This window comes from Papio anubis, chromosome 12, assembly GCF_008728515.1.
Source record: "Papio anubis isolate 15944 chromosome 12, Panubis1.0, whole genome shotgun sequence".
Lineage (NCBI taxonomy): Eukaryota > Metazoa > Chordata > Mammalia > Primates > Cercopithecidae > Papio > Papio anubis.
Window position 1 is genome coordinate 108,419,344 of NC_044987.1, and position 25,252 is coordinate 108,444,595.

Below are 25,252 nucleotides of genomic sequence, written 5' to 3' on the forward strand. Positions count from 1 at the left end.
GTACATATCTCTCACAGGTTTGCTTATCAGAGTATCTCAGGAACCCAGGAGGATCCACCATCTCCACGGCCCATCCGCCATCTCAACGGTGGTGGTTGCCACAGTGTCCGATTAAACCAACCACGAAGGGCCAGGCAGCGCAATTCGTGTACGTGTGTGTGTGGGGTGTGTGTGTGTGTGTGTGTGTAAGTAGAACATTAGCACTACCTCTTCTGGTGTCCTTCATCTCTGGACACTCCCACAATAGCCTCCTAAATGTGTTCCTGCTTTTACTCTTGCCTCTCTATAATCCATTTTTCTCATAGAATCAAGAGAAATTGTTTAAAACCTACGTCAGATTCTGTAAACTCCCTATTAAAAAACCTTCCTTTGGCTTCCCATTGCAGTTAGACTCAAACCTGATATTTTTACTGCGGCCTACATGATTATCTGTGATCTACCCCAGCCTCCCTCTGGGCTTGATCTCCTACTAGTCTTCTATCTGTTTCTTGAGACTCCAGCATATTCTGGCCTCAGTCTTTGCATTTACCGTTCCTTCTGCCTGAAATTCTACTCACTTAAGAAGGTGTGCTTGTGTCTTCTTTTCATGCAGGTCTCAGTGTAAATACCCCATCAGCAAGACCTTTTCTGACCTCCAGAAGTTCCCTTTCTCTGTCGCTACTCCAAATAGTTTCTGTCACAGCATCCTTCTCTATTTCTTGACAACATGACTCTCTCTGTTGCTGCCTATTAGAATGTAAGCTATACAAGGGCAGAGCTTTTTTTTTCCTGTTTTTTTTCAAATTATTTTTTGTTCATTTTTTCCTGGTATATATAAATACAGGTGAGTCTATTTTATTTTGTCTTATTTTAAGTTCCGGGATACATATGCAGAACGTGCAGGTTTGTTCCATAGGTACACATGCGCCATGGTGCTTTGCTGTACCTATCAACTCGTCATCTAGGTTTTAAGCCCGCATGCATTAGGTATTTGTCCTAATGCTCTTCCTTGAGTCTGCCTTGTTCACTGCTGCATCTGTAGGGCCTAGAACAACTCTTCATTTACACTAGGCACTCAATAAATATTCATTAAACAATGAGAGGAGAGAGCCTTAATGCTTCTATAATTCAATCAGAAAAGTTAAACAATTCAATAGAAAAATGGGGAAAATATATGAGTTCTGAATTTACAAAGAAATAGAAATGGCTAAATATATGAAAAAATTTAACATAATAGGTAGGCAATACAAATCACAAAAAGTTAATGTAGTCATGAGATACTTTTTGCCTAAGGAATCATCAAATATTTGAAAGAAAATTATAATATTCATTATTAACGGGAGTGATGGCAAACAGTTCCTTTCCTACGCTGCAGTGCTGGGGAGCATCTTGAAATCAGTTGGCTAATTCACGTGAAGGTCCTTAAAAATAAAAGTGCCCTTTTCCCAGCTGGGTGTGGTGGCTTATACTTGTAATCCCAGCACTTTGGGAGGCCGAGGTGGACGGGTTGCTTGAGGCCAGGAGTTCAAGACCAGCCTGGCCTACATGGTGAAACCCTGTCTCTACTAAAAAATTACCAAAAAGAAAAAAAAGAAGAAAAATTAGCCAGGTGTGGTGGTACACGCCTGCTATGTTGGGAGGCTGGGCGGGAGAATTGCTTGAACCCAGAAGGTTGCAGTGAATTGAGATCACGCCACTGCACCCCAGCCCAGGTGACAGAGTAAGACTGTCTCAAAAAAAAAAAAATGCCCTTTTCCCCCATAGTTCCATTTCTAGGAAATTACTCCTAGGATTAAAATCATTAATATCTATAATCATTAATATCTATAATCATTAATATCTATAATAGGATATAATTATTAACATCTATAAAGGAGATAATTATTAACATCTATAAAGATCTATAATTATGGTACTGTTATTTCATAATAAAAAATTGAAAATACCAAAGTGACCCAAATTACTTAGGTGCAATAGGATATTTTGGATGTGAGGAGCCTGGAGTTCGAATGCTATAAACATCTCCCTGTGCATACACGTATTTTGGCTCTTAAATGCTGCAGGGCTAGAGCTCAGAAGGACCACTGATCTACATAGGAAGCTGGGGAATTTCCCCTGAGGTAAGGGATTCAAACTCAGACCTCCACAGAGGTTCAGGGATGTAAATTATTCTCAGCTGGCCTGAGTGGGGAGCTGGCCTGTGTGGAAACCACCATAAAGGACTGAAGGGTCTTGCTGGTGGACGGGACTGTGTCATCAGTGGTGGCTGTTAGTGTTAGACATATAGCAAAATAGCAGGATGAGGAATATACATTTTTTCGGATGTAAATTTTCTCCATCACATGTAAGGATAAGAAATAAATATATATATCTTTATTAATAAGTTTTCTAAATTAAATGTGTCATAATTGCCTCTGTCAAGATTAGAAGGACATATATCACAGTGTTTTACATAATATTTATAACATTATATAGCAATGTTTTCTATAATTTTATGTATATAAAACATTTTTTTGTTTGTGGAGGTTTCTGCTTTACCTAAGAGTTTTGAGCCTTCTGACTACCTTTGAGATTGTTCAGCAGCATGTGGTATATTAGAAGAAGGCAATCTCACCAGCGTTGCATCAAGATTGGGAGTTAGTTTTTTCTTTTCCTGTGGTCACATAGACTTTTAGGGTATGGAGTCTCAGGATATGGTGTTCAATGCCCCCAACATTCATGAGCTGTCCAATGAGAGGTCTCAGTACTTTTCAGGGTATCAGGGTGGGTTATAGGCCTCTCCCACTTGAGAAACTTTATAACAGTTATTTTTCTTCTTATAAACTCACCCTAAGGAAACAGTATAAAAATGCAATATAAACTTTGATTTCAATTTTAAAAATATGTAAATACCTAGGGAAGAAAATTCTGGAAGGATATTAATAGTATTGAAAGTAATGGCAAAACCGCAATTACTTTTGCACCAACCTAATGCTAGGTTCAGTTCTGAGGGTTTTATATGTATCATCTTCAATTTTCTGACCATCCCAGGAAGTGAGCATAGAGAAGTGATATAACTCGCTTAAATTCACAAGGTAGAGCAATCTACTTGCAGAGCTTATGTTCTAAATAACTCTGTTCTAGTGTATTTCCTCCAACTGTTAACAGTGCTTGTTGGAATGGTTCAATGGTTTAAATTTCTTCTTTTAGACTTTGACATTGCCCAAATTTTCTATATGAAATAATTTGTGTTTACAATCAGCTAAATTACACTAGGCAGTACAGGATAGTGGTTAAGAGTAAGGGATCTGGAGCCAGTCTCCCCTGGTTCCAGTCTCAGCTCTTCTTCTTATTACCTGTGTGACCATGAGTGGTTACTTCACCTCTCTGAGTCTCAGTTTCCTCACCTGTAGCATAGAATAAAAATAGTATCTACCCCATAGAATTGTCGTGAAGACTCAATAAGTTAAACAGAGATAGAAAAAATATGATGTGCCAGACACTGCCGTGGGTACTTTATCTATAGCTAATTAAATATTAGCTGAATAAATGAGTAAGCAGATTGCTGGGACTTTGCACAGTCTCTGTAAATGAGATTGGCCAGAAAGGGTCACCTTGGGTTGATGTCAGCTCCTCAGAGAGCAGAACACAGAGGTATCTCCCTCATCCCCAAGGTGAGGCTGGATTATGGAGGAGGCTGCCAGACGAGATGAAGGTTGAGTGAGGAGGAATTGAGAAAGTAAACTTTGCAGAGGCCCTTTTCTGAAGATTTCTTTCCTCTGGGCATTGCAGAAGCCTAATTAGAAGCTGAGGACTGATTAGAAACCCCAGTCAGTAGCAAATTCTCCTAATTGCCTTCCTGGAGTGAAGGATCCAGCCTAGGATAGGGCAGAGCTCCAGCTCCTATTAATCCAGCTGCTGTGCATGCCAGGCCTGTGAGCTGCAGGTGCTGAACATGCCTATTTATCTTGGCCTCCAAAGCCCCACTTAGACACCACATTCTACCTGTGCTCAGCCCAGCCCTCCAGACTGGGGAAGGACCTTTTGGTCCTGCTGAAGGTGAGCATGGCCATAGTAGATCAGAGAGAAAATGCACTACAGTCCAGATTGAAAATGTACTTGATAACCTGAACTTCAGTTTCCTCTAACATAAAATGGGTTTCTCTTTGTTTCTTTTAGAGGGTAGGGTCAAAGCTACATGTGATTTTCTGGGAGCACAATGTGCTGGCACTTAATACTTTTGCTTCTCCCTTGCAGTAAAGTGAGGCACTTAGCATCTTTGTGTCTTGGTTTCCTCATCTATAACATGGAACTCATAATGCCTCGCATACCTACTCCAGGTGATTGTTTTCAGAATCAGAAGAGATAGAAAGGTGAGACCACATGGAAAAGTGGGGAGGCTATTTACACGTAGTTAGTTATATTGAGAAAGTGGAAAGGGCAAGCAGCAACTCTTGTTGAATTTCTAAGAAACTTGTAAAATGCTGGCAGGTGTTGGGAATGACTCAGCATGACGCCACTGACATTATAGAGAGAGCTAGAAGTAACAGGTAAGCTCCGAAACAGAACAATCTCCTTTGTGGATGAGTAATTTCCCCATCTTTGGAATTGTTCAGTTCCCATAGGTGTAATTGGTCAGAAAGGGTCACTGCTAGCTCCAAGATCAGCCATCAGTGATGCTGGAGAGGGTATTTCTGCTCTGGGTGGCAGTGAAGCCTCAGGTTCCTGCAGTTCAGAGTCCATCAAGCTACTTTCTGTAAGTGCTTGACTGAGCTTAATTGAGATCTCTCATTTAGAAGCTGGCTGGCTGAGAAGCTCTAAGAAGGAAGGGCCCCAGCCAGAAAACTAAGGAGGCCTGATGTCCATGTTCATGCCTTGTAAGTCTTGTTCTACTTAGGAATATCCATCATTGAGGCTCTTCTCCCTAATCCCCCTTGAAAGAAGAGAATTTCATCTGCTTCCATCGGTGTCTGAGAGGCAGAGAGCATGAGTAGCTCTGGTCATTAGAACAGCTGTGCTAAGACTCTGAAGGAGGAGCATCCAGATGGTAGAGAGAGCACCTCACCAGGCTGCGGGAGACCTGGGCTCTAGTCATCCCCAACCTTTCTCATTGGCTCTTTGTATGTGGACAAGCCCTCCTCATCTCAGGGACTCTCTTGCCTCATCTCTAGGATGGGGCTGATGCTACTTTATCTTCTGGAAGGCAGGAGAGTGGAACCATGACCTGCAGACTCCAAGTTCCAAGAGTCTACTGCACAGTCAGTCTTGAGAGCAAATGGGTCAGAGTGAGAAGCCACTGGGGAAGGAGAAGTGTAAGAGATTTAGGGTCAGCACTTGTCCAGACTTTATATGCCCTTCTAGATGTTTACTACAGGATTGCAAAGTGAGGAAGAACCTCAAGATTCCAACTTTTCATGTCTTTCTCTGTGACCTCCCGTCTTCAGGCAGGGCATCCATATCCCTATGGCACCTTGGTAAGGGATTTTGTGGTATGGTGGAAAGCGTCTAGGTCCCGATTCTGGCTGCTTTTCTTCCTAGCCATATGACACTTGGACATGTCAACTGACCTTTCGATTCTCACTTTCTTCATCTGAAAATGGGTTGTATGGAGATTAAATGAAATAACGGGTGTATAATGTTCCAAAATGCGGGATTATGAAAGTAGTTTGTAGTTTTTGGGGAGAGGATATTTACATCTTCCCTATGTGCAACAGAAGCAACCTTTGCCGAACACTCAATATGTCACCTCATTTCATCCTCCCAGCACTCCTGTGAGTTAAGTGATATCATACCCATCTTACAGATGAAAGAATTGGAATCCAGGGAGTTTAGGCAACTGGCTGGGATTTGACCCTGCTGTGATAGAGCTTCAAAGCATTCGGGCTCCTTGACACCATGCTGGTTCTGCCTTTCTGCTATTTTCAATGCAAATGTATTGCCAGAAAATATTTCTCTTATGTCTTTGTGAGTTTTTATTCAACTAGAAAATGGCCAACTAAAGTTTTTTTCCCAACAAGATTTTGAGGGAAACAGAGTGCTCTTCAATAGAGACTCTATTTTCATCTCTCGCTTGAACTACTTCTCTACCTGAACACAGACAGCACGTGGGTGGAAGGAGCTGCTCTAGTTTTTCACCATTTAAACAATCTGAGTCCACTCAAGTCCACTCCGACACATTGAATAGCAGCCAAGGCATCTTGTACCTCTTTCCTTTTCCCTCTTTCCTCTTTAAGTCAGCACAGGCGGATGATACCAGTTTGATTTTAGTGGCAGAGAATCACTGTCATCCATGCCTGTTTAGTTCTATATATTTGTCACTACATCCACCGTGTCCAGAATAGTGCCTGGCACAGAGCAAATAGGCAGAGCTTTATACGTCTTTGTTGCATAATTCCAGCCAAGAGCACAGCTACATAACTTTGGGTGCACTGCACAACCTTTATGACTCCCCATTTTTAAATAACTTTAAACCTGACCTGGAGATTCTAAGTAGATTAGTTTTGTTGAACTATATAAATACTCTTCAGATCCATGGCTATATATTTCCCGCAGTAGGTAATATTATCAGGCTGATCTCTGAGCACTTACAGAAACCCCTTGCAAGTGAACACTTTTCACTTTTAGAATCATCTTCCCATGCACTTTCTTGTTCGATCCGTAGTAGCCTTTTGGTTCTTAGCCCAGTGCTTTCGTTGGCCAAAGATGACAGATGGGGCCTATTAAAATCTGCGGGACTTTCTGTTTCCTGAAACCCCCATTAGTTTTCTGAGGTGTAGTAGAGATTTTGGGGAGCATTAATAATTTCAAAGAGCAGACAATCTTGAGGTCTTTCTCCCTTAGCTTTTGGATAACCTACCATGGTTATCCTGGGTATGTTTACTATTGCCTGATATAAAAATGAGGCTGTGGGCCTTGGACAGACATAACTAATGTGGGGGAAAGATAACCCAGAGTTACAGACGTCCACCAGGGGAGGTCTGTCTGGAAGTGAAATGTTTCTGTGCCTGAACAACAATTAGATCACAGATTGCTGAGAATGTTAAATGTTAATATTGCTCAATACTGTGGAGTGTGGCGGGTTCATGATGGCATTAAGGATGCACTTCCTTCCTGTGCATCCTTAAAACCCAGCAGTTTCATATTCTTGTAGGTTTTCAAAACAGGAAACTGTTGCTTCAGTGTTCTATTCACTTTCCCAGCAACTCAGTTGATCCAAATTGCCTGGGACCAAATATTTTCCTCTGAGACCAAACGGATTCATGGTTCATCTCCCTGCCTGGAGATTTTGAGGAGATACTGTTTGTTTTCCCTAATCTTAATCACTGGGAAATTGACTGGCGGTTCTATCTAGAATTACAAATCATTCTTGACCAGTTTAGGAATTTAGGGGATGTATCACATGGCAAGGTGCAACTGTTCTTGGCGAGAACCAAACTTTCTAGCTCCTCTGAAGATGAGTGGTCATTGAGCAGCAGCCTTAGTCTTTAAAATATTCCTCTGTCCATTGCAAAATGGGCAGAGTTGAAGCTTAGAAAGATCACATTAAAGTGTACTGTGAGTTAAGACACCCTCTCCCAGTCCCCCTTCAGGCTCTTCACTGTCTCAGAAGGAAAGCCTAGGTCATTATTTTGGGATTTTGGTTTACAAAGACTTCAGGAGCTGGCTGTAGTAGCATAGACCTGGAGACCTCCCTAAGTGTTTTCATTTTCTCCCTTGAGCATCTGTCTTTTTCTGTCATCCATAGATCAGTCTGATTTAGGTTGAACCACAGTTTGTGCACTGTCTTTCCACAACCCATTTGGCAAAGTCCTCTGGCGACACTGTTATTGGTCTAATGCAGAGAGGGCTGATTATTCTGACATCTGGCAAATGGGCAATTTTATTTTGTATTTATGTATTCATCAATACCTCTTTCCAAAAGAGATTTAAAGTGGCTTATAAAAATGCATAATGTAGCAAGATACAGTAAATTAAAAATGAGGAGTGAGATCTGGGCAAAGGGAAAGTACAGGTGAGCAGACAGTAATGAGGAGCCGGAAGCAAGATTTGGTTCACGTGACTTTTGTCCTGTAACCTACATCTGTGCTGGAGATGATGGCCCTCAGGGGGTGCAGGCTCCTTATTATAGTTTGATTCTGATGAGACCCTTGAGTATCTCTTCTACCCTCCCATCTCTGCAGATAAGACATGAAAAATAAAAATGATGCTACAAAACAGAGAACATGGGCAGTGGTTCCAACTTAGAATTGGGGTCATTTGCCAAAAAATTTATTTAACTTATATTACTTACCTCCTTGCCCAAGTGTAAGAGGATAATATATGTAAAGCCACTAGAAAAGTCCTGGGCACAGAAAGGTGCTCACTCCAGCGCATTATTAATAGCTTTCATCATTTCCGTAATCATGAGCCATGAGACAATGGCTGCGTACATGACCCTGGAGCCTGACAGACCACAGTTCAAATGCCTGCCTAGGAATTTACCTAAACCAAGTTTCTGAATCTCGCAAGCCCGTTTCCCAGTCTATAAATAGGGATAGTAAACATATGTCCTGTGTTGGGGTATTGTGAGAAGTAAATGAGGCAGTTTGTATAGAATACCTAGAACAGTATTTATCACACAGTGAATATTTTCTTAATGTCGTCATTCATATTGATAGATACTCTTTTCCTCTGTCACTAGACTTTTAAGAGGAGAAGAGAGACCGTCGTGCTATAGAACAGGATACAGCATTTGAGGTCTGTTAGTGCCGTCTTTTTATATGAGGATGCACATCAAGAGATGGGAGATACTTGCTTTAGTGGCAGGACCCACACTTGAATCCAGGCCTCCAGGTGCTGTTTCCAGCCTTCCTATCATATGCTCTCTCTGGCTTATCATAGTCAACTGCTATTCCCTGACCATGTCACTCTCCCCATAGGAAAATGCTTCCTCCTCCTTTCCCAGGGCAGAAACCTAAAAGTGTCTCTTAGAGCAATTGTAGAATGAGATGAGTCTCCTGATTTGTGCTTCCCCAGTTGGGGGTGCCTGAGGCTGGGCAGGAGCATCCCACTTCCTGGGCCAAAATGATGACCGTAGTGTAAGCTAACGTTAAGCATGGTGAATTTGGAGCCAGAAGAACTGGTGCCGTTTATTGACCGTGGTCTTGGGAAAGTAGCTTACCCACTTTGAGTCTTATTTTAGGCAGCAAAGAAGTAGAAATAAATTAAATTTGGGAGCAACTTAAAAACCTAGTGTTTGAAAGATACTTTTTATAATAGTTTTGGATATGAATTGCTTACTCTGTAATAAAAGTACAAAAAGTAACATCTGAATGTTAGTAGGCAGAGTATGCTGTTTCCATTAATTTAAATTATATTTTTTCTTCTCATAGCACAGCTGTGCTGTTATTATTCTTTTAACAATCATACATGTATTTTTATTATTTTTAATTGACAAACAAAACTTGTATATATTTATGCAGTACAATGTGATGTTTTCATAAATGTGTAAAATTTGGAATGATTAAGCAAGCTAATTAACATATCTGTCATCTCACTTAGCATTTTTTGTGGTGAGACATTTAAAATGTACTCTTAACAAATTTGAAATATACATTATTAATAACTATAGTCACCATGCTGTACTATAGATTTCAAGAACTTATTCCTCCTAAGTGAAAGTTTGTACCCTTTGACCATCACGTCCTCGTTTCACTCCCCAACCTCTGTAATGTGTGTTATGTTTTCTAAGACACGAGAAGGAACCAAAACAAATTGAATTTACTATAGAGTAAGCTAAAGAAAGAGGGGGGACAGAAAGACAAAGCAGGGGTGGGGCCCCGGGAAGATAAGGGGAAGAAGGGAGAAAGGAAGAGGGTAAAAGGAAAAAGGAAGAAAATAAACAGAAAATGAAAAAAAAAAAAGGAAATATTAACAAAATCAAATTCTGGCCCATCAGAAAGACTAAGGGGGCAAACCTCTAGCACAAATAAATAATATTGGATAAAAAGGAGAATAATCTTGTATTCAGGGTTTTTTCCCTTCAAATTTTGTTTTAAGTTCAGGGGAGCATGTGCAGCTGTTATTGTCAGTGTCTAGATGTTGAGGCCGAGACTTGAGGTCAAGCAACTTGTACAAGGTCACACAAATAGAAATGCCTGAGTCTAAGTTTGGAACAAACTTTGTCTTCTGGGCCCGTTTTCTTAGCCACTATGTATATCTGTGGGATTCCAGCCTTACCTTTGTGCTGGGTGATCTTAGGTTGATTATCGAGCCTCTAGCATCTTAGGAGCTTCTCTCTGCTATCAGGAGGCTGACACTTCTGATCAATGTTGCCTGGAACATGTCTCCCAAAGACCTGAAAACCTCCATATATTTTGTAATCGGAGCAGGGTGGTCCACTGCTGGTGATTTATGTCCTTATTTTCTATTAGTTGTGGCTAAATGACGTATGCAAGCACATATGTGTAGTTACCTGATTCCCAGGATTTCTGCTGAAATGTCACCTTTTCAATGAGTCTTTGTGATGGTCTTAATATCCTTATCCTTACTTTGATACTTTTAATTCCTCATACTCTGTAGCATTTTTTTTCACAGCACTTATTAACTTCTATCATGGTAGAAGAATATATTTTTTCTTTTTTGAACATATATTATATATGCCAGGCTCCACTAGAATAAGCATGAAGGCAGGAACCTTTGTTTTGTTCCAAGTAACTAGAAAAGGACCTGCTACACAGTAAGTTCTCAGTAGATTCTTATTAAATAAATAGATGAATATAGCCTCTTTTTTCCTTTGGCCAGGATGATTTACATGAACTCCTCTTAAGAACATGGCGAATCATTGTTTTGGGAGAAGATCAGGATAAGATTTGGCCTTAAGTGTAGAAAAACAACCTAAATATTTAGCCTATGAAGACTTTAGTGGGGGAAAAAACTCCCACCAGATGCTGAACATTACTCAAAAATTAGATCAGCTTTTGCCAAACATTGATCAAGGTTTTACTTTATTATTTATCTAAAGTCCTATGAGATCTTTTTCAAATTCAGTTTTTGTTTCAAAGATGGAAAGAGGACAAGAATCACCTATGAAGTCCACATTCACTATGTTCATTACTCTAAATTATCAGTGTTCAAAGGCACAGAGAGTATTTTCCCAACACCTGGCAAGAACCCCATCTGTATTAGAATTCAAAACTCAGTGTGCTGGCTTTGTCTCTTAATGAGTTTTGCAGGCTAATTCTGGAATAGCTTGATTCATGTATCTCACTGATTGATAATGACGTGGCATTAAAAAAACTAGGACAGATCCTTTGGAATAAGAGGAGAACTTGGAAACCAGGCCATGCTGCTTGGCAGGAACAGAGAGGAAGAGGCGACTTGGCAGGCAATGGGCTATAGAGGTCCTGACAGTGCTTGTTCTTTATGACTCACTGTCTAGCATACAAATCCATTGTGCATATATGCACATCAGAAACAACCCTAAAGAAAGGTGGAGTTGATGCTGGAACTGCAGGTGGCTATGGACTTATGATTCTAGAATGTATATGAACCTAAGAGCATGTCACTCATCTCAAAATTTAGAAAAAATAATTCTAAATGTGTGTCAGACCATGTTAACATACTATGGAAATTATATCCTTCACAATAATATTATAATTTGGGCATTGTAATCCTCATTTAACAAAGAAGGAGGCTGAAGTTCAGAAAGGTTACTTAACTTGCTCAAGGTCTGAAGGTATTCAAACCTACACCTTATTTCAAAGCCCGTGTCTTTTATACTACACCACTAGGGTTTCTTCAACAAAGTGCTTTCTTCTTCCACGTGAGGCTGATTAAGGTTTCCAATTTGGGACCTGTCAGAAGTTTTGGAAGTGCCTCAGGAATTGAGGTCTAACCTAGGCTTTGCCTATTTACCAATTGTGAAATCTGGGTCACCTCACTTCCCTGACCCTCATATTCTTCTGTCAAAAATGGGATTAACAATATGTGTTTCACACAGGAACAGAAAACCAAATACTGCATGTTCTTACTTATAAGTGGGAGCTGAACAAGGAGAACACATGGACACAGGGAGGGGAACAACACATACTGGGGCCTGTTGAGGGAGGGCGAGAGGTGAGGAGGGCATTAGGAAAAAACGCTACTGTATGCTGGGCTTAATACCTAGGTGATGGATTGATAGGTGCAGCAAACCACCATGACACACATTTACCTATGTAACAAGCTGGCACATCCTGCACATGTAGCCCGGAACTTAACAAATAAAATAAAACAAAAATAAAAACAATATGTGCTTCGAAGGATTTCTGAAGGATCAAGTAAAATAAAGTTTGTGAAAATGTAAAGTGCTTTACAAATCTAAAAGATTATTATAATTACTGAGCAATGATCAAGTCAAGCCACTACTGCCTTAATTTATCTTCGATGAGACGTTATCATTATTATTTTTTAATTTCAGTGGATAACATTGGCTTCATGGCAGAGAATGGCACCATGGTGACAGAATTTGTTCTGATGGGGTTCCGGTTGCAGGCAGAGCTGCAGATAGGTCTTTTCTTTGTGTTTCTGGTCGTTTTTCTCATCACCATGGTGGGCAACCTGGGCATGATTGTGCTAATTCAGACTGACCCTCGGCTCCAGAATCCCATGTACTTCTTCCTCAGTCATCTTTCCTTCCTGGACATTTGCTACTCTTCTGTTATTGTTCCTCAGTTTCTTGAGACTTTGGGAACTGATAAGATGGTCATCACCTATGAGCGCTGTGCCAGCCAATTCTTCTTTTTCACACTCTGTGCCAGCACTGAGTGTTTCCTTTTGGCTGTGATGGCTTATGACTGCTACGTGGCTGTGTGTAACCCTCTCCTCTATGCCATAGCTATGACACCACAGACCCACCTGGGGCTGGTGGCTGGGGCATATGCTGGTGCCATAGTCAATTCTGTGATCCGCACTGACTGCACCTTCTCTATCTCCTTCTGTAAATCCAACTATGTAGACTTCTTTTTCTCTGACCTCCCACCCCTGCTGAAGCTTGCCTGTAGTGAAACCAGGCCATGGGAATGGGTAATCTACCTCTTAGCTTTTCTGGTCATCACAACCAGCATTTCAGTGATTCTTACGTCATACTTGTTCATCATTCAGGCTATTCTGAAGATTCGTACAGCAGATGGCAAAGCCAAGACCTTCTCCACCTGTGCTTCTCACATGACTGCAGTGACTCTTTTCTTTGGAACACTCATATTCATATACCTGAAAGGCGACATGGGCAAATCGCTTGAGGAAGATTGTGTCAATATTTTACACTGTGGTCATCCCCATGCTAAATCCAATGATCTACAGCTTGAGAAACAAAGACGTGAAGGAGGCTCTGAAGAAAGTTTTCAATAGGATGAGGGTTTCCCAAACAGAGTAACTCTTGAGCTCCGTCAATCCAGAAGTTTCTGCAAATCTTACTCTGGGCTTTTGTCTCGTCCTCTTAACACATGAACCAGATCTCATAATTACGAAGACATATTGAGGGAGAAAAAGTTAGATTTGGGTTCCAGTACTTTCTTTATTGGCTCTATGACCTAGAGCCAGAAATGATCCACTTCAGTTTTCTCGTCAGTAGAATTTCTGCCTTGCTATGGGTAAAGGTCAAGAGATCTTCAGCCAGGATCAAGAGAGAGGGAATGCCAAAAGGCTTTGTAGATAGTAACATGCTATAAAATATGGATTTTTTTCTTATCATCCTGCATATTGTGGAGCATTTTCTCAGCTATTTGGATTTTCTTCTATTAAGATCATTTTTGTGCCTAACATGATTACAAAACTGTAACTCATTGTTTACCTAGTAAGGGGCAGTCACATTTTTGATTGTGGATTGTAGTGTGGATATCAGCCTTGATGAAAGAAAACTTTTCTTAACATTCAGTCATACCCAGTTTAGGATTTGTCATGGAAAAAAGGAGGTGTGTTAGCCTGCTTCCCAAGATGGCATAGAGGACTCAGACACTGGAAAAAAGAAGGATGTAATGATTTGCATTAATTATTGGAAACAATTTGATCTTGATGTAGGGCTGAAGTGAGTCCCATATATAACTTTGTAATATTTCTTGATCACCAAAGGTCAGAAGCTCTATTTTATTTCTGAAGCATTGTTCATGGACCATCTGCCTCAATTAACTCAAGTTATTTCCTATTCTCCAATAATGAAAACCATTATCTACTTTCATCTCCTCTAGGACATTTACTCTATTGTCAGAAGACAGATAACAATGAATCTGACTGCCACTTTTTAATGACTTCCTCATCTGCTAGAAATATTACCTGGGAAATATCTCCATGGAGACTTCACAATTTTATTCATCAATTCAGCAAATATAATCTATCTACTATGTATCAAATATTAAGTTTAGAATATATTAAGTATATATTATATCTACTATGTATCGAATATTAAGTTTAGAGTAATAAGATAGATATGCTTCCTTCAGTATGGAGATTAGAACTTGGGACATAGATATTCAACCATTGCACGGTTAATTAATTAATTATTTTTTACAATTTTGCAAAGTGAAACAAAAGAAGAAGCACAGGGTGTTATTAGGCTGTGTAATTGGGTGCCAGCCTAGTTTGGTGTGATCAGAAAAGGCTTCTGAGAGAAATTAACATTTAAGCAGAGGCTTTGAGAATAAGTATGCCATAGTCATGGGTTGTGAAGACGCTTCTAGACAGAAAGAGTTGCAAATTCAAAGGCCTGTGAAATGAGATGCCTTGAGGAACTGGGATTAGCTGTAGCATGAGGGAGTGGGTCTTAGGGTGAGATGCAACTGGTGAATTCCAGAGAAACTGTGTTACAGAGCCTTGCGGATTTGCTTAGGGACTTGTGAACTTTATTTCAAAAGTAGAGTGTGAAATGGTCAGATACAAATTTTTAAAAGATTCCTTTGGCTGCAGTGTGATGAGTGGAAAGGAGGCTGGTGGTAGTGGAGTTGGAGGGAAATAGAACCACTTTGTCTATGAAACAACAGCTGGTACATCCCAGTGCATGGCATTTGATTTCCATGCAATACTGTATGCTTCATTCTAGGACACATGTTATGTTAGAGAAAGCTGGCAGGTGCATGACTTTGATGGTGGCTTAGGACTGATTCTTGGCAAAGTGGCAAAATTAGGGAAATGTGTTTTTGGTGATGCCCACCTTTTCGTTGGTGCACTTTTCCTTCCACAAAGTGTGACCTTTCTCAGGTAGACACGGGTATACGCTATTTGTCCCTTCATCAAAATGATCATCAACTACTCTTTCTTAAGGGGTCAGCATGTTTCCATTAACCTCCTACCATATGCCAGACTGTGTTAATGAGCTTAAGAAACCGCCCCTTACTGGGCTTCTTCTGTGCTTAAAGGCAGGGAAGGTCTTCAAATGTAAAAACAAAGAAATGAGCAAAATGCTAGACAGTGGGGGTTTGCTATTTTGATAGTGGCAGGAAAAACCTCATACCCCTCCCAATTTCTACTTTGTGAGTGGCAACCAATTTTGCCTATAAATGAGTGATCTTTGATACATCTGCATTGTTTTATGTTTATACATTTGCCTCGTGTATGCACCAAGTAGATAAAAATAAAATGAAAGTTTAGTGTGTTTTAGGCAATTATCTTCTGATTAATGTAAAAAGCACTGAGGAATGCTGTATATTGTATTGCTATTATACATATTAATAAATGAATAAAAACATTCATACATTACCTAATTTGTGTCAGATTCTGTACTGAGTTTCCACTTATCTTATTTAAAGGCTTCATTCTTAAAATAAAAAGTCTCATTCTTAAAATAGACTCTACACATACTCTTTTAGAAATAGAATTCAGTCAGGAATTCTGGCATTGTTTTCTTTTTTTCCCTCTCACTTCTGAGTGTATTTCTTTTAGGAACTAGACTTTGGAATTATACATTTTTAGCTATAATACTTTGGCCTCAATTTGCCAACAATGATATTGGAAAGATGAAGAAAGCAGATCCTCAAACTCTGAACTGACCCAATTTAATTCACCAAAAGGCCAAAGTACTATGTTCTTGATCACTTAGAGCGACATCAAAACTTTAACTATGGATTTGTATTTTTCACATATATTAAGCTAAATAAACTAGATTATCAGCTAAACAAATAAAGCTAAATAAATGAGATTATCAGCATGAGGGCATGGGTCTAGGGTAGAAGGATGGAGTATAAACCATACAACACATAATCTAGGGTCTTTGGCAGAAGTGTGTGTGTATATATATATATATTTACTTTTTGTGTATGGGAATGCATTTTGTCTGAGGGAGCCACCATGCTTCAGATAAGAGCAAAAACAACCACACACAATTTTTCTTTTGTCATGAAGATGAGTACAAGATGGATAGAGATACTTACCAGATTTCTTTTTTACCTCCTTGCTCCAAGTCTATTTGTGTAAACTACAGGGAAGGGAAAATGCCATCAAAGCCATGTGCAAATGACTACAAGAACAGAGCTGCCCAGGCCCCAATGCCACCATCCCCATGGATCTCCCATACCTTTTTGGTGGCTATGGGGCTAAAGGGCAAAAAAGAAATGAAGCATTTTTGGTTTGAAGGTTTTTACTGGTGATGGAGTTCAAAGAAGTTAAGGCAGCTCTAGTTTTTGAATCTCATTTTGCCTGATTCTGAATTCAAACCTCAAACTAAATTTTCTCCTGAATCTTACCGATAGAGAATGTGGAGAGGATAAATCACCAGAGAAACTGGGGAGAGCCGACAGAAGTTGAAAAGAAAGGAGGCTGTCGGCTTCCCTGTAGTGGATCCGCGAAGTCGCTTGTGGAGATCAAGATGCTTCATGGACATTATACAATTCATCCTTTTGGTCCTGTTGGGAAAGACACGCTCAGCTATTTCCACTCATCTCTTCTTCAAAAACCATGAGGTTTTCTGAAAATAGTTGAAAAGAACATTGTGTCTTTTTCTTTTTCTCAACATCTTTGTCCTTATTTAAAACATAATAGTGAAACACAAAAATAAAAAATGACAGCAAGAGCAGCAAAAAAGTGCTTTTGATCTTGTAACGGAATGAATATCTAAACTCTTTCTAATTCTACCCTTACTAAATTTGCTTCTTTGGGTATTAAAACCCCTGAAAAAAGCATTGTAAAAATAGCCTGTTGACATCTGTTGTTTTATATATAGACAGAGCCTAAAATATTTCATTCATTAATTCAATAAATTATCTCTTTATTGAGGAGCTGGGCACTCTGCTCCTCACTGTATCCCTGGTGTGTGGCTTAGGACTTCGCACATAGTTGGCACTTAACTAACTTAAAAAATTCCCTCTTGATTGTTTAAAAGCTTCTTTGGCAATAAAATACACGTAATATTGAAACTTATATGGTTAAAAAAATTTACCATTTTAACCATGTAAGTACACAATTTGGTGGCATTAAGTACATTCGTATTGTCTTGCAACCATCACCACTATCCCTCTCCAGAAGTTTTTCATCATCCCAAACTGAAACTCTGTACCCATGAACTCCCCATTTCCCTCTGCCCCCTGCAATCACCATTCTAGTTCTGTTTCTACGGATTTGCTTCTTCTAAGTACTTCATAAAGGTGGAATCATATAATATTTGGGTTTCTGTGTCTGGCTTCTTTCATTTAGCATAATGTTCTCAAGGTTCATGCAATTCGTAGCAAATATCAGAACTCCATTGCTTTTTATAAATCAATAATAGTCTGTTGCGTGGATAGACCATATTTTGTTTATCCGTTAATCTGTTGGTGGACACTTGGGTAGTTTCTATATTTTGGCTATTGTGAATAATGTTGCTATAAACGTGGGTGAACAAAGATTTGTTCAAGTCCCTGTTTCCTATTATTTTGCATAGTATATACTACTTAAAAGTGGAATTGTTGGATCATACGGTAAATCTATGCTTAACTTTTTGAGGAGCCACCTACTGTTTTTCACAGCAGCTGCACCGTTTTGCATTCCCACTGGCAATATATAAGGGTTCTAGGTTTTTCACATGCTCGACACTTATTTTCCATTTTTTTGGTAATAGCTATTCTAACGGGCATGAAATAGTATTTCATTGTGGTTTTGAATCGCATTACCTAATGACTAGTGATGCTGAACATCTTTTCATGTTCTTATTAGCCATTTGTGTATCTTCTTGGATAAATGTCTATTCAAGTTCTTTACTCATATTTAAGTTGGGTTGTTTGGGCCTGGTGTGGTAGCTCACTCCTATAATTCCAGTGTTCGGGGAGAACCCCTGGTCTCAAGCGATCCTCCTACTTTGGCCTCCCCAACCACTGGGCAACATGATGAGACCCTGCCTCTGCAAAAAATAAAAATAAATTGGATTGTTTGTTTTTTATTGTTGAGTTGCGTGAGCTCTTTATATGTCATCATGTACCATATAAGGATATTTCAATCAACGATGGATCACATATCAATGGTGGTTCCAAGAGGTTATAATGGAGCTGAAAATTTCCATCTCCTATGGACATTGTAAACATCCTAACATCATAGGACAACACGTGACTCACATGTTCGTGGTAATGGTGGTGTAAACAAACCTACTGCACTGTCAGCCATATAAAAGTATAGCACATACAATTATGTACAGTACATAATACTTGATAATGATAATAAAAGAAGACGTTACTAGTTTATGTAGTTAATATACTAATGTGTTGTTATTTTAGAGTGTATTCCTTCTACTCACAGAAAGCAAGTTAACTCTAAAACAGCCCCAGGCAGGTCCTTCAGGAGGTATTCTAGAAGAAGGCATCATCATCACAGGAGATGACAGCTCCATGCATGTTATTGCCCCGAAGACCTTCTAGTAAGACAAGATGTGCTTTTGGTATGATACCTAAAAAATCTTTGCCACATCCAATGTCATGAAGCTTTTCCTCTATGTTTTGTTCTAAGAGTTTTGTCATTTTAGCCTTTATGTTTAGGTATTTTATCCCTTTTTAGTTCTTTTTTGTATGGGTATGCCACATGCAAGTTAAGGACCCAACTTTATTCTTTTGCATGGGATATCCAGTTTTCCTAGCATCGTTTGTTGAAAAGAGGCACTCAACTAACTTTTACTGAGATCCTTAATACAATGAGAGGAGATGTGGTACAAAAAGTCTCAGGATTAACAGAAAAGAGCTCTCATACTCATTTTCAGGCCCACCCTTCTTCTTTCTCATCTATTGTTGGCTCCTTTTTACCTGTGGGGCAAATGAAGCCTGGGATGGTTAAATAACCCCAGGTACCCTGCCCCAGGTACTACAGCTAAGTAGCAACTGTGTCTTAATGTTGCTTTTGAGAAGGTGGTGTTGCATCATTTGCTTTCATAGTTTACTTGGGGAAGGGGATGTTCCTCAGGGAAGGCAAATCCAAATCTGCAGAAGAGTGAATGACAGTTTGAAAAACTGTCTTTGGTATGACTCTTGTTTCATAATACAAACAACATAAAGTAAAACTCTTCTGTTGAAAGCTTGTGGGACTGCACAGATGTTAGGGTGCAAGCGCTGGATGAATGTGAACTAAAAGTGCTGGGGAAACATAGGTCTAGTGGGTATTAGCTCATTAAAACTATGTATACACAACCAGTCCTTACTAAGAAAGGACATTTCTAGATGATATAGCCAGTGAATTTATGAATTTATGTCTTAGTTTTCAGTCCCCCAACCTTTTTTTTTTTTTTTTAACCTTGCACACAGAATTACCCCAGGCATAATGATAACTGCCTTAGTTCTAAAGTTACTCAGTCTCTCCCGTTGCTCTCGGTACTTAAATTTCTTTTCCAGTTATAATAATCTACTGTAGGTAAGAGAATTGGGGTAGAAAGACACTCCAAGACAGTTCAGATTGCATCTTTATCAGGAACCTTGACACAGAGACTGCTGAGTTAACCAGACCATTGTTGCATTTCCCAGGAGCTCTGACAGGCTATGGGGAAATCCTCTCAGGCCAGGAGAATAGCGGTCCTGAGTTCCAGAAATTACAGATTGAGTAGTGATTCTACTCGATCTGTAACTGGTATTACAAGAGGATTGGTATGAGGACCCGGGGAAGTACAGGTGGCAGCTGGTTCTGGAAGCCATGATGTGACTCAGGGATAGGTGAGAGGAGAAGATAAAGAATAGAAACTAATGAAATGGCAGAATCAGAACGTTTATTTTATTTTAAAGCTTTATTTATAATTCACAGATAATATTTGTACATATTTATGAAATTCAGGACATTTAAAATAAGCTAATCACGGAATTCTCTCCAGAAGGGCTGTTTCAATTTGCATTGAATGAAAATGCTGGATCCCCTATGATCTGACAGCACTCGGGAGCATTCATTTTAAAATATGGCCAATACTTACTTGGAAAGTATCTCATTATTTTAATTTGTATTTGTTTGATTATTAATGAGCTTCAGAATCATCTCATTTGTTTGCATCATTTGTATTTCTTTTGTAAATTTTTTATGTGCTTTGTTGATTGATTTGTAAGAGCAACTTGTACCTTAGGAAAATCAGTCCTTTGTCTGTCATTTGTATTGCAAATATTTTCACAAATTTGCCTTTTGAGTTCACTCATGATGCTTTTAACTTCCAAAAATGTTAAAATTTGATGTAGTTAGATTTATTCATTTTTTTCTTTTATAGCTTCTAGGTTTTCTATTGATTTTAGAAAGGCCTTCTCTCCAAGATAATCAAATTATTTACCTTTTTTTAAGATTTGCTACAATTTCATTTTTTATGTCTCACATCTTGGATTCGTCTTGAATTTATTTTGCACACATGACAGTGCAAGTTTCCATTTCTCTGGGAGATTGCTGGGCGACATGTCTCCCTCTGGAATCCGAGCTCCAGGAGGGCAGGCACTTAGCTTGCGCTGCTTGCCAAAGTGATGCTGGCGCCTGGCACAGAGTCTGCCACCTGGTAGGCACTTAGTAAGCTCTTCTTTAATTAGTACATGATAAAATTCTAGAAGATAGAGGGATGAGCTGAATCTAGCAGGAAGAAACCTTTATTTCTGGATTTTATCCTCTAAAAGAAATAGAAATAGAATAAAGCATGCCCGGAAAATGAAAACCAAGGTGGTAAAGGAACCAGAAACCAAATTAGAGGAGGCACTGGGGATGCTTACTTTGGAAAAAATTCAGTGAGGAAATCTCTTCCTTTGTTTAGTGTTAAGGAGACGGATGCCTTGGCTTTTAGAGTTTAAGAAAGAGCTATGGAAGGAACTGTTCAAAGAGAGGATGGGTTGTCTTTGGAGATGGTGAGTTCCCTTTCCCTGGGAGTGCTCAAGTGTAGATGGATGTTTTCTTGGGGACTGTTGTGGAAGATTCAAACATCAGGAGCCAAGCAAATGAGTGATAAGGACTCAGGATAATTCAATAGGAAAGGGTGGGTCATGCTCCATAGGAGCAATGACCTCTCAGCTCTAACCAAGAGATGCCACGTATTGCAAGAAATCTGCATTTTGTTTTTCAAGAGAAATTTGAAAACGAATTTTAAAAAATGGAAAGTTTATTGATTTTTTAAAACTTGGGTTTGTTTTAAAATCCCGATTTGATGTCTGGATTTCTCTTTCGGCCCAGCAGTTTGCAATCTCCATCACAGATAAAAGTGGAATTGTATATAGAAAGTGGCACAGTTTCTGGACTATATGAGCTTTCAAAACTTCTCTAACCTTGGCTTTCTGATTTCCTGAGCTATATAAATGTAAGAGAATATTAATAGTGTCGCTATATCACTAGACTATGACTCAGCATATGAGAAGAGCAGATTGGATGGAGGAAGAATTAGGATTTGAGGGAAGGAAGGTTGTCTCTGGAATTACTCTGCTCTGCACAACTTATCATCATTTTATGCCAATAAATATTAATTGTTGGTAATAATAGATGATGAGCGTCACATAAACAAGTCTTAAGAGGAGAGAAAAGGCTAGGAAGTAGTGTTTAAAGAAGTGACAATGGAGAGACAGAGAGGGAGAGAGCGAGAGAGAAGAAGAAGGAGGAGGAGGAGGAGAAAGAGGAAGGGAAGGAGGAGGAGAAAGAGGAGGAGAAGGAGGAAGGAAAGCAACTTTAAACTGAAACTCCCTTGTGCATAAAAGGAAATTAAGACTCTGAGAACTCTACTCTTAGCCCAGTGGCCTGGAGACACAAGGTCTTCTGCAGGCTCCCTTATCCACTAATAAGATGAAGTGTTTTGGCTTAGCAATAAAAATAGTGCCATGGATTTTTTTTGTTGTTGTTGTTCTGTGATGAAGGTCAGAGAGTTGAAAAGGAATGGGAATTGTTACTGTTTCCCAATCCAACATTATTTTGTTGCATCTTTATAACTATTGTTGGAGAGGGTTGAATGTACAGTCCAAGAGAGATGGTTTTCCTTCGTTTAGTGCAGTAGTGTGACTATAGTTAACAAAAATTAACCATACATTTCAAAATAGCTAGAAGAGAAGATCTGAAACATTCCCAACACAAAGAAATGACAAATATTTGAGGTGATGAATATTATAATTACACTGATTTGATCATTACACATTGTATGCATATACCAAAATAACACATGTACCCCATTCATGTGTACAATTATTATGTATCAGTAAACATTTAAAAAGAAAGTTTTCCAAGGTCACATAACATAGCCAGCAGCTGAGCTAGGATTGAATATTGGCAGTTTGTCTGTAGAGCAGCATTCAGCCATTGTGAAGTTCACCTCCCACTACACTGGGCTCTTCTATCAGGGTGAGCTGTTAGGTACTTGCTTTTTGTTGCTTAGATGATAGTGATTTTAAGGTACTTTATCAGCCAGGTTCTCTAAAGAAACAATAGAAAATATATTTTTATCTATAGATAGCATTTATATTTCTACCTACCTTCCTGCCTACCTACCTACCTGTCTACCTATCTATCTAGAATTATTTTAGAGAATTTGGCTCATATGATAGTGGGGGCTGGCAAGTCTGAAATTTGCAGAGCAGGTGGCAGGTAGAAGGCTCAGAGAAGAGATGATGTTGTAGTTCTCAGTCTTAAGTTATGTGGAGGAAGAATTCATTATTTTTTGTGAGTCTTTTCCCTTAAGTTCTTCAACTTACAGGATGAGGCAGACCCACATTACAAAGAGTACTCTGCTTTACTCAAAGTCAACTGATTTAAATGTTAATCATAACAGAGAAAAATACCTTGATGGCAATGCTTAGGCTGGTGTTTGGTTCAATAACTGGGCACTGTAGCCCAGCCAAGTTGATACAGAAAATGAACCACACAGGTTCCTTGAAGATTGTGTGGTTTAGTACTTACTTTTAAGGAAGTGCTCACTCTCTGAGTCATGCAAGTGCAGGGTCAGTACCTGAAAGTGAGAATCTCCTTAAATTTTGCACTTCGCTTGTCTTACCCTGGTCCTGGCCCTGCTTTCCACAAAAGATCCAAGATAGTGTCTTTAACGTGGGTCTTCTTCCAGCAGTACGAACTGGGAGTCAGACAGACTCAGATTTGATGCTGCCCCCATTATTCCTGTGAGATATTGAATAAGTGGCACAGTCATTCTGAGCCTCAGTTTGCTTAACAGTGGAATAGGTATAATAACATCACCTGCTTTCCAAGGATGTTGGGAGGTGACAGAATATCAACTCAGACACAAGTGTGAAGACTAGGATTTGTTATGGCAAATTCTTTTTTAATTATAGCAGGATAATTTGTTTTAGCATTTTTTTTTTTTACAATTTTGGCATATGAAATGGCCAAGTCTTGCCTTTTCTTTTTCTTTTCTTTTCTTTTTTTTTTTTTTTTTGAGACAGAATCTTGCTCTTTTGCCCAGACTGGAGTGCAGTGGCGCAATCTCAGCTCACTGCAACCTCTGTCTCCCTGGTTAAAGGATTCTCCTGCCTCAGCCTCCCGAGTAGCTGGGATTACAGGCACCCACCACTGCACCCTGTTACTTTTTGTATTTTTAGTAGATGTGGGCTTTCGCCATGTTGGCCAGACTGGTTTTGAACTCCTGACTTCAGGTGATCCGCCCACCTCGGCCTCCCAAAGTGCTGGTATTATAGGCATGAGCCACTGGGCCTGGCCAGTCTTGCCTTTCTTTTGTGCATTCCTTGATGCTTCATCTTGATTTATAAAGTCTAGAAATTTAACAAAACACAAAGTACAAGCCTGTCCCCAACCCCGCAGCCTGTATAGTGGGAAGAAGAATGCCACACACAACCAGGAGACAGTGTGATCTGCTGCTACCTTGAATGGGACAGTCCTTGTGTCCACTCATTAAAACAGGGTAGAAGGTAGTTTCAAAAGTACTGTTAGTAGTTCAAATTAAAAGCCAATGTGTAGGTAACAAAATAGGAGTTCTGTAATTGTATCTTTTCCCTAATTCAAAATGGTTTTCTTGGTTAGTGAGGTCTTAAAATACTTAGAAAAAATTACATCTCGTATGACTGTAATTGTATAGGTATTTTACATATGGCCATATGGATTAAAGATCTATTTTCTTTATGATAATAAACACATTATTTAACCAACAGAACAACGTTGTAATATCTCACGGATATATTGGAGACAAAATTCCCTGAGACTTCTTCTGTGTATTGATCTATACTCTCTCTTTCTGCTCTCTCTTTCTCTGTCACTTTGTATATCTATCCATACATTTGATAATTTTTGGCTCTTTTCCTGGATAGTAGAGCCCTTTGCTAGACTTAGACTTTACATTTTGCAGTTTCAGTTGCAGAATAGTTTAATAAACAATTAGCACATGAGAGCTAGGGAAAGGGTGTGGATGATAGAGAGCAGTAAAGTTTGAACTTTTAAATAAGATAATAAGGCATTTTTCTTAATAACCTGGGAGTCAACCTGATGCCTTGTAGCATATAGTTTCAGTTGGTCTTAGATTGAAGACCAAAATCCTGAACCTGGCCTGTAAGGTTCTAAGTAATCCAGCCCCAACCAACTGCTAGGCTTGCCTGGTACCATACTCTCCTTAGCCCTGCCTTGGCTTAAAGGCTCCTTCCAGTCACTCAAATACATGAGTATGGCTAATTCCATACTGTCCAGGGTCTGCTCAGGCCACTCCACAGCCTCTACTCACTTTCCTACCAGGGTCGTTCCTACTGACATTCAGATCTCAGCTTACTTGCTCAGTGATCTTCCCAGGCCTTCCCTGATGGGGTCTATGAACCTCTTTTTATTTCTCATAGCTTCTCATAGAATCTCCCCTCTGTAGCACTTAACACAAATGTAATTTTACATTTTTCAGTGATTAATATTCAATAACAGTCTATTTCCCCAATTGGATTGTAAACATCATGAAGGCAAG

The 25,252-nt window shown here is 39.4% G+C and overlaps 1 protein-coding gene across 1 annotated transcript; it reads left to right on the plus strand.

Annotated features, from left to right (window-relative positions):
- Positions 1 to 1,889: 1,889 nt before the first annotated feature.
- Positions 1,890 to 22,834, plus strand: LOC110741187 (olfactory receptor 9I1-like). The gene is given in 2 exon segments (XM_021925719.2): positions 1,890 to 13,223; positions 13,225 to 22,834. Coding segments are annotated over 2 exon segments (1,026 nt in total). The 5' UTR covers positions 1,890 to 12,324; the 3' UTR covers positions 13,352 to 22,834.
- Positions 22,835 to 25,252: the final 2,418 nt, after the last annotated feature.